At 29.7% G+C, this 11,012-nt stretch overlaps 2 protein-coding genes across 2 annotated transcripts; both read right to left on the bottom strand.

The window, feature by feature from the left end:
* Window positions 1-393: 393 nt before the first annotated feature.
* On the bottom strand, window positions 394-2,682 carry LOC110603432 (inositol oxygenase 4). The gene is made up of 11 exons (XM_021741163.2): window positions 2,453-2,682; window positions 2,236-2,356; window positions 2,059-2,140; window positions 1,752-1,956; window positions 1,571-1,630; window positions 1,424-1,476; window positions 1,219-1,341; window positions 1,036-1,105; window positions 860-938; window positions 654-735; window positions 394-556 (listed from the first exon to the last, which is right to left on the bottom strand). Exons 1-11 carry the CDS (start codon window positions 2,481-2,483, stop codon window positions 530-532), a joined length of 933 nt encoding a protein of 310 aa, XP_021596855.1. The 5' UTR covers window positions 2,484-2,682; the 3' UTR covers window positions 394-529.
* A 5,212-nt stretch (window positions 2,683-7,894) lies between these two features.
* LOC110604259 (subtilisin-like protease) lies at window positions 7,895-10,567 on the bottom strand. Its single transcript, XM_021742410.2, has one exon. The coding sequence runs from the start codon at window positions 10,473-10,475 to the stop codon at window positions 8,247-8,249; it is 2,229 nt and encodes a 742-aa protein (XP_021598102.1). The 5' UTR covers window positions 10,476-10,567; the 3' UTR covers window positions 7,895-8,246.
* Between the last annotated feature and the right edge of the window lie 445 nt (window positions 10,568-11,012).

Genomic DNA, 11,012 nt, shown 5'->3' with positions numbered 1-11,012 from the left:
TGAATTTAATGAATGAATTTTCTCCAATTTTTTTAATGAAAAAAGTCTAATTATAAATTTTTAAAAACATAAATTTAATAATAAAAAATTTGATCGAGTACATTTTAAATAAATTTTAATCGTTTTTGAATTTGATTCATGTATCGAAAATATGAATCAGGTCTGGATTGAGACAAGGCGTCCACTTTGCACACAGCTGTGATCTCGATTCTGCCCACACTACCGTTACCCATCAATTTGTTTTCTTTAAATATTTAAAACGTTTGGCTGAAACAACTTGCTTCATGTCGTATCAGAGAGGTAGACGAAGGAAAAATTTCGAGAACTTAACTCTTCAGAAAATAAGGACGTAATTATATAATAATAATAATAATAATAATAATAACAACAATAACAATAATAATAATAATTTGTTATTATTATTACTTTTTACATCAACCAAACCATGATTATTTTTATCCACAATCATCAGGCTTTCTTCACCCTTATGACAAAAAAAAAAAAGATTTCTTCACCCGATCCTCAAAGTTTACCATCTAAGCTTTGCAGGGAAATACTGAAACAGAAATTTTAAGTATTTCAATTCAATGAATGAAAACTGAAGAAGAACCAGGAAATGAACAAAGGGTATGCAGAAACTAATTAAAGCTCACCTTCTCGATGAGAGATTGATAATATGGCTTCACTGCATCAACATCTACGAGAACCTTACTCTTGCTGTAGAGGTCGTACTTGCTGCAAATCATTTCATTTTTTTACATAAGAATGTTAGTTAATGAAAATTATTAAATCACAAATAAAATAAGAAAAGGTTTAAGGAAAAGAAATCAAGTGAAGTGGGGAAGAAAATTAAGTTTACTTGAAGACATGGAGCCACTTCAAATTCTCCTCATCACCCTTGTTCATCAGGTGTGTGTATGCTCCTGCCTTGTGCAAAGCTGGATTATCACAGGCAATGAAATTTTTAGTATTTTAAATAATAGTTAGAATTCAATGTAATTGTGATCTAAAAGAAATCAAAGCAACAGTGCTTACGATAGAAAGAATGATATCGGACAATGAACAATGCAGCTGGTGGTAGAGTGGTTCCATTTTCCTTGGCCACCTGCAGATATGAAAAGATATTTTTAATTATTTTCTAATCAATAATTTCATATTTTGTAACCCAAAAAAAAAAAAAACATATTTAAGTCTCATATATTTGTGTAAAAATAGTACCAAGTACATATAGTCATCATGCCCCCATGAGATCATCACATTGTCCAGCCCACACCCTTCCTTGTAAATTCCATTCTTGGTGCCGTAAGCAGGATTTTTTGCATCTGGATTCTCCTTGAAATACTGCAAAAGTTTCAAGATTTTTTCTAACATTGTTTACAGAATAATTATATCAAATTAACTAAAGTTTGATCCGAAGATATACCTTGTGATGAACATTGGACTCATCAAAAGCACAGCCAAGAGGGAATGTATCTCCTGCAATATAGAAATTAATTGAATATCAAACAACTACCCAGATAAAAAAAGCCAGAGCAGTCACAAGTTTTTACAGCCAATCTACAGTACTCACCTACAACAGCCCATTGAGGAAGTTCTCCAAACTTGGGAAGAAGAAGAACCTTTCCAAGATCTGATACCCCATGAAAAAAATCAAACTTAATTAATTATATTTGATTCCACTGTCAGAATCAAAGACCAAATACAATTTGTTTCTTTGCATATATTTGCACTAACGTGTAATATCAATATACCGTGAATAAGAGCAGTCAAGTGCAGCCAATCTTCGTCAGGATAATCTTTTCTAATAGCTTCAGCTGATTGCAATAAATGCTGAATTTGAGGCTCATCAAGATCAGGGTCACTATCGTCTACAACTTCGTTAAGGAGCTCACAGCATTCCCAAATGCTCATAACAGCTTTATCAAGCTTACTGTATTCCTCTCTCATCTTCTTGACCTGCATTACAAATATTAACAACGTTTCACAAATTAGTGATTTGAAAACTGAATGAGTCCATAACTCTACCCAAACAATCACGTTTCTTGAAATTTTGCTTACAAAATCATAGGTTTGGTTGATGTGTTGTTGTCTATAGAATTCTTCGACGGTCTTTTGCCTTTCACTTTCAGCATGATAATCCCTGCAAAGCGTTTTTGCACCATTCAAAGTCAGATTTCCCTCGATGAGAACAAATCCATCTAATATTATCAAAGAAATTCCAGGAAAATTTAGGACCTGAAAGATTTTCCAAAGGAATTGATTTCTGGTGCATCAAATCTATCAGGAACCTGAAATCCACCATCTAAAACCAACTCCTTCACATCATGCTGGTGTTTCTGGTCCTCCACTCGTATTCCTAATCATCACAGAAATCAAACACTAATTTAAACGAACAATAAAGAAAAACAAAAGTGATTAACAATGAGAAATTATGAGAAAAAGATCAAATTACCAAGCTCAGGCTGGTTGATGAGAATCGTCATCCTGAAGAAGCAAAAGAATGAGGAGACAGAGGAACCCAAAAATAATAATAAAAAAAAAAAAGATCGACGAAGAATAGCAAAGAATGGCTGTGGCAAGAATCCTTGTAGGACAGCCTTATTTATATTCCCCTAGAACAAGTCCTTCCTTGAGAATTGGAAGGTTTTGAGTCCTTATCAGAAAATTTTAAGGTTTTCAATTTCCTTTTCCAATCAAAATTTAATCCGAAAGACGCGCTCCATTCTTAATATCCAAACACGTGACGCTATGTGCCTCTCTCTTCAGCCAATCATCTATTTCCACGTACGAAATTGATCAATCAATAATCACAAAGTGAAATGATTATCTTAAACTAGTAGTAATTATACAGTAAACCGATTGTAATATGTTAGAGATAAACAATTACATAAATATAGCACAGTAATATATTAGTAAATTTTAAAAAAATGATAATTAATTAATTAATTTTTTTAAAAAAATAACCACTTTTATATAATTATCTATTTTTTATTAATAGATAATTTTACCTGATACCACTATTTTACCCTATAATTTTTTCTATATTAGATAAGCCATTGGCTGATTATATGGTATTATGATGGAATTTTACTAAAATTGAAAAATTTACTAAATTTTCTCCAAACTTTCAGAATTTTGCATGTGAGGCTATGGGTTTGTACTTAATTGTACTCGAAACACATGAAAAGGGCTAAACCCTAAATCTGAAAGAGCACTGAGTCAGCTTTACGTGGATATCATATCTAAATTTTCTGCATACAACTGGGCTTCAGGTCCTACTCATGACGCAGCATCTAGTCATGACCAACCAGCACTTTGACTTTCCATTATTGGCTCGTTTTGCAAACACACAGCTGACATGTGATCTTTAATCCATCAACCCTTCAGATTAAATCACACAACAAAAACTTGGGTTAAGGGGGATGATAATGGACGGTTAGATGTTGCCACGTCATCAGCTTGGTAAATTTTTGTAGTTGGATAGATATGAGCAAGTTGGTGACTTGAGAGGGATCCAGCGCAGATATTTTGTTTGTATAATGTTAATATTTGAAGCCGCCGGCAAGAGTGATAGTGTTTTAAATATATAGGAAAGTAAAAAAGAAGAAAAAAAATTTATTTGGTTATATTTATTTTCATTTAAAAGTTTATGGTTAAATTTATATTATTAATCGTCATAATTTTCAGATATGGTTAAAAATATTATCATAATAAATAAAATATAATTATTAATTAAAAATATATAAAATAATTTTATTTATTTTATAATTAGTGTATAAAAATTATATTTCGTAATATAATTTTTATACATAATTTTTAAAAATTATTATTATTTATTAATAATTGATATTATAAAATATTATTTTATATAAATTGAATTATAATTTTAAAATAAAAAATTAATATAATACTTTTTTTCTTATATGTAAATAATCAAATTTGCTCTCGCTTTATAATGCAATTAAAAATATTAAAATTTATTTTTTATTTAATTATTTTTAAATTATTATTAAAAATTAAATAAATTAAATAAATTAAATAAAATATAACTCATTTGTATTTTACCATTTAAAATTTTGATAAATAATAATTTTATTTAAAATTTAATAATAATTTAGGAAGTAAATTTAAAATAATTATAATATTAATTTTAAATCTATGTTCAGAATAAATTTGACCTTGGGGAGTTAATATTCTTGGTGGCAACCGACAATTGTTGTCTACTTTAAGTTATAGGATATTCTTTTTCGTGATAACAGCCAATAAAAACGGAAGAAACACTGAGAAAACGTGGAATTGAAGAGTTTGTCATTTAAAAGACGTGATTTAAAAATGAATTCTTGAGTATTTTATGAAGTTATTTTTTAACAATTTAAATATTTTATTAAGATGTGTTCAAAATTAACTTAATTTATTAAAATAAAGTGAATTATGTTTTTATGTTATTAAAAAATTATTTTATTTATAACTTTTAACATATTTAAAATTTATTAATTTATAAGCAAATCCATTATTCTATTTATAATATTTAATTATAAATAAGTTTAAATGTCAAATCAAATAATCTCATGTGTCGCTAAATTTTGTTTTTCTTTTTTAGCTCTAATCGAAAAATCAAACTAAATTTTGTATAGTTGAAATTAATTTGAATATCATGAATGGGCTTTTATTGATTATGGGTCCTTGCCATGAAAACTAATTGCATATGTACACCTTACAATTATGCAAATTGCTATGTAGCTACCTAATTAATATCAGGGCATGAATAATCTCGACGAGGTCCAATATTTAAAAAATTTGCCGTTAATTTTCCATATAATTACTAAAGATATTTGAATTCATTATATTTAATTTATAATAAAATTTGGATATGTATGTATTTTATATTTTTAGTAAAATTAGTTTATATAGCATGATTAAATTGTTTCAAGAAAAAAGAAAATTCATATAAATAATTAAATTTATATTTAGGCAATTATTATCTAAACATGTAAAATTATATGAATTCAATATAATCATACACTATAATTTTATATATACTATAATAAATATTAAAATTAGTGGTAAATATTTTTAAATTAAAATAATTGAAAATTTAAATTAAAAAGAATATATTAACAGAAAGTATGGTTGAATTGAGCAAAACAGATTGAGTTGGATTTATTAACAACATTTCTAGAATTATAATCTCTATTCATATTTCTATTAAAAACTAATAAAAACACCCATTTAAATATAAAAATTTTAAATTAATAAAAAAATATTTTAATTAAAATAATATTTAAATTAAAAACAGATATAGAAATTTAAAAAAATATATTTTTTTTCTTCTTGTGATTAACCTTCAGCATCCGATCCAGACAAGTACTGTACAAGTAGATGGGTGTGATAACTCTATTTAAAATTTTTGTTCATTAATATGGAGTTTCTATGCTAAAATTACTTTTTGTGTTAATTTTTTAAAGTTTAATATTTTTTGTGATTAAATTTTATAAATTTTTTAGGAAAGGTGTAATTTTATAATTTTAAGAATGTTAAATTTTCATTATTAATTGTATTTTAAAATTATTTTTATTAATATATTAAGAATAAGATTTATTTTGATCCTATAATCATATTCAATAATTTTTAAAATTTATTTTATAGGTTTATTATTTGTTATTATTTTCAAGAAAAGATCTTTATTATATATATTAGTTACAAAATATTAAAAATTAATTTAAAATTATATTTCACATCATTTAATTTTAAGAATATAAAATAATAAAATGGTTATAATTATTACTTTCAATATGCATTTTCTAAATGGCTTTTTTTTTATAAAATTTTTAATCATATAGTTAATTGTACACTTTTTAAATAAAATAACAATTAGATAAATTTTAGAAAGTAAATTAATTTGAAATTAAATTAAAATAAAATAAATTAATACACATAACCTATTAATAAAACTAAAAAAAAAAAAATACTTTTTAACATTATAAATTTTAAATAGGAAATAATATCATATATATGGAATGTTGCATACAACACGGATTTGACCTTATCCATTTAATTTGTGATTCATATATTTAGATAGGAATTATTTAATATTAATAGGTCCAAAAATAAATATTACCTTTTTTAAATAACAATAAAAATATATTAAAATTACTCATTTTTATGTATAAATTTAATTAGTGATTCATATGCTAATACAATACAAATTTTATATTTCTATATAATTTTTTATTACTATAATTATATTCTTAAAATGTCAATCATTCAAAAAGTCATATTTTAATTTTATTTTTTAAATATATAAAATACTTATTTTATTTACTTAGTTTTTACTGTAGAGTGTAAAAAAAAAAAAAATTTCTCCCAACGGATATTTACTCAATTCAAGATAATCAATCTAGCTTAAATTTAAGGCAATGAGAAAATATATTATAATTTAAATAAGACAGAAAATAAGCAAATAAGGATGCTATGAGCTAGGGCGAGCAGTATTCGGTTCAAATTGAAAAAATCAATTGAATCGAATCGATTTTATATATTTCGGTTCGGTTCGATTTTTAATTTCAAAAATTTTGGTTATTTCGGTTCGGTTCGATTTTGATCAGAAAAAACTAAAAAAACCGAACCGATTAGTAATAATAATATGTTTTTTCAATAATATATAGAAATTAAATCATATTAAAATTAAAATATTTTAATTAAATTTTAAAATATTAAAAATAAAGTGTAAAAAATAAAAAAATTATTAAAAATCGAAACCGATCAAACCGAACCGAACCGAATCAGACCGGTTCGGTTCGATTCGGTTTCTGACCAAAATCGGTTCGGTTCGGTTTTCATAAACACTCAAATTTCGATTTTCGGTTTATTCGATTCGGTTCGGTTTTGAACCGAACCGACCGAATGCTCACCCTAGTATGAGCTATCTTGTGGGCCTGTGGTTTTCATATTGGAGCAGTGGACTCATTATTTCATCAACCTGGGCCCAGCCCACTACACTCTCCGTGTAGACTATCTGGTGAGGAAACCATAGAGCCTTTAGCAAAAAGTTCAGAGAAAAGTTTATATTTTAATATTAATAGGAGTTTAAGACTTCGTTGGATATGGTTTTGTGGTTGAAAATTTTGAAGGCATCTTCTAGTAAGCTGTTTCCGGCTTCTTGAAATGTGGTGGCTCGCCTACACTTGTAGAAGCTCTTGCTTTGCATTAGTATTTACTTTTTGCGACGAAATACTCACCCTTTAATGATTGTATTATGTTAGACTCTCTTTTTATGGTTCAAACTCTCTGTTATCTATTTTTTATTTTTCTAAATTGAGTGTAGTATTACAGATTGTAAACTTTTGTTAGATCGTAAAACTGATGTTTTTGTTCTTTGAATTTATCGATAGACAATTTTAGTTGCTTATATTTTAACTTGAGACTCTACTTACCATATTCGATTGTCTATTTGAAACACTATTTCATATAGTTTACTGCTATTTTATTAATATAAGCTTCTTTTCTTACTTTTAAAAAAAAATATTTAATAGTATAATTATTAAGAAAAATATATTAGATAAAATTATTATAAGGTCACAAAAATAATTTTATATCACTAACATGTGGATTCCTCCTCTTCTAACCGCCATAAGGTGTGGAATATAGCTAACATAGTGAATGATGCTAAACACTCATTTGCAGTACCAATATTGAAAATAGAAAATAAACTTTGATACCGAACATAATAACTCAGAAAATAATTAGTTAAAACAGAAAATAACTAGCTAAAAATAAGAATAATAACTCAGAAAAATAGAATATATGATTCTGCATAAAAATATCAAATCTGCAGTTATAAAAACAAAGATCAATAATTGTATTCTTGAACAAATCCATCCCAAAAGTTTCAAAATAACACAATAAAAAAGAGAAAATCAAACTTCATACTTCATATTGATAAAATACAGAGCTCTTTTTCTTCTTTTTTTTCTAATTTTATAGCAACACTTTTACAGAAATACACAGAGTCTCTTTTTCTGATAGCTAATTCTTCCTTTTCACACGCAAAGAAGAAATCTTTACACAGTAAGAAATCCCATCAGCAAATCTTCCTTAAGTCATGAAAATCTCGTCAACTCCAACAACCAAGAATCGTCATGTTTAGCAACGATTCATTATTTACATATGCAACTTTAACTAGTTTCACATTCAGAAGCAAACTTGGCTTGGACTGCACATCCATAACCAGATACTTCTATGCATGCCTATGTAAATAAGACAGCAATCGGACTTCCGACACTATATCCATCAGTCACCCACTTCAGGTATCCCTCGGCAAAAGATATACTAACGTTCCCTCTTTTGCTGAATGTTACAGAGTATGTAGCCTTCTGGTTCAGCCTACTGAAACGAATCGTACGAGGTGTTACCTTAACAAGTACACCTTCAGGAGAAGAGATATCAATGGAGTAAACTGAGTTGGGCCGGCCAACATTCGTAACCTTTCTTGTATATTTCTGCAGAGTAGATCCCAATAAGATAGAAAATGAAGGGTAATTCAGCTGAGATTCAGGAATGCTTGATTTATTTGAGCACTTCACTTTTTGCTGCACTATAATTCTCACTTGTTTGTCTGAATAACCAAGACCACATAAGTAAGGAATGTAATCATTTGGTTTGAGATCATAAACAAGGCCAGGATCATTTGCTCTTGATGGGTTCACATGGCCTGCACCCATGTCAAAGAAATTAGCTGGACGAAGCTTGATTGGTTCAGAAATGGGCTCGCCTCCAAGGTTACGCAAATTAGCAGTAGTCATGATGGCAGATTTTACAGCAGCAGGTGACCAGTTTGGATGGGCACTTTTGAGAAGAGCTGCAATGCCGCTAAGATGAGGACAAGACATTGAGGTACCAGAGATCATACCAAATTTGGTAATAAGATCAACTGAAACTGGATAAGCAGCTAAAATGTTCTGACCAGGTCCTATAATGTCAGGTTTTAAGATCCCAGGACTTGCAATGCTAGGACCTCTGGACGAAAACCAGGCTACTTGAGGAGCAGTTGGTACGCCAGTTACAGTTCCTTTAAACAGGATTGTAGCAGTTGGCGACGATGTTGAGTTTATATAAGCTTTAATTGCTGATCCTGCTGCGTAACTCACATGAGATGCAGGAAGTACATGATGATCAGGTTGGATATAAAAGCCTTCAATCTCATCATTCATTATGATTATGGCAGCGCCTCTATTTCTTTTGACCTCTTTGCCTTTTGAAATTGTTTCAGATCCTCCTTCACACAACACTACCTTTCCTTTAACATCAACTTTTCTCAGTGATCCTTTTTCGCAGGATGCAGATGAAGCATTACCACTTGCTCCCGCATAAACAAGTGGCAGCTGTGATGAATGAAAATCTTTTGGCTGAAAAAGGGATTCACCATTTAGTTCTTTATTGTTTCCAAGCAACACAGTTGCTCTTATTTCTCTGTCATGAGTGCTTGCTCCTACAGTTAGAATCCATGGTGCTTCATTCGATAAAGTACGATAAACAGGCCCATCGTTGCCTGCTGAACAGCTGACAAATATCCCTTTTTGAATGGCTGCATAGGCTCCAATTGCAATTGCATCATCATAGAAAGGATGAGAATTATAACCAATAGATAGTGAAAGTACATCAACTCCATCATCGATGGCAGCGTCCATTGCAGCCAATACCTCAGCTTCGCCGGTCTTATTGTCTCTGCCGGAAACTTTGTACATTGCCAAGTGGGCCAACGGTGCCATGCCAATTGCAGTGCCATTAGCTTGCCCAAACAAACTGGCACCTTTAACAGGACTCCCAGCTGCTGTGCCTGAAGTGTGGGTTCCATGCTTGTCTCTGTCAAACATGTCATTACTGGTGCCATCGAAGTTTCTCAGACCAATGAGCTTGTTGTTGCACAGAGTTGCATTGAACTCACATTTCCCTTTCCATTTTGCTGGTGGAGGAGGCATTCCTTCACCACTAAATGAAGGATGATCAGGAGCTATTCCACTGTCCACAACTCCAATAATTACTCCTTCGCCATAATTTGAAGATTTCCAAAATCCTAAATTTTGCTGAAGACCCAAGAAGCTAGGCGTACGAGTTGTGTGCAGAGGCACCATCCTTTGAGGCCGAAATAACAGCAACTCTTCCCTCATTTCCATTGCCTTTGCTTCATCTGCTGTAAGTTTTGCAGCAAACCCAGTAGCCACATGACGATAATGGTGAATCAAACGTGGTTTATCTGAAGTGTCAGCTGCCAAAAATGATCGATACCAGCTTTCTAAATCTTTGGACTCTGTGAACAAATTTCCTTCTGGTTTCTTTAAGAGGACAATATAAGTCTCCAAGTCACCTTCTTCATTCACATATGCAGTACTGGTTGAAGAGGAGCTAAACATGAAAGTTAGAATAAAGAGAGACATGAACAACATGGTTGGCAACATTTTGCATCTTCTGTTTTCCATATTAATGGAAGGAGTAGAAATGCTGGAGATTTTGGTGAGCTTCGACAACCATGTCCAAGTATAATATATAGCCAACTTGGACACAAATTAAAGAGAAAGAGCACTTCTGCAGAAGTCGTAATGGGTTGTTAGATTTCTCTTTCACGCGTTTCTCTAATACTGCCAGTCCATATCAAAGATGAGCAGAAATTGAAATTTCTTTGGAAATTGTCGATCACTATGTTGTCTCTATAGTGCGAAGTTCTTTTCATATGGTGTGATCGCTTTAATTTGTTCAAATTTAATAAATTAAAATTACATTTTTATTAAATCTAATTCCACTTAAATTATAATTAATTTAATATAATTATTAAATTTAAATTTATTAAATATATACTTTGCTCTTAATATATATATATATTGTGTTAGTAAATACTTTAATCTTTTAAATGTAAATATTGCATTCACACCCTAAGTGTAATCTGTGGCAGCTGAATTATGGAACTCGATAACCAGTAACCACTCAATGGACAAAAATAATTAATAATGATACTCAGC

Source organism: Manihot esculenta, chromosome 16 (assembly GCF_001659605.2).
Source record: "Manihot esculenta cultivar AM560-2 chromosome 16, M.esculenta_v8, whole genome shotgun sequence".
In the NCBI taxonomy this organism is placed as follows: Eukaryota; Viridiplantae; Streptophyta; class Magnoliopsida; order Malpighiales; family Euphorbiaceae; genus Manihot; species Manihot esculenta.
The sequence above is the reverse complement of the archived record's forward strand: the minus strand, read 5'-3'. Positions and strand labels throughout refer to the sequence as shown.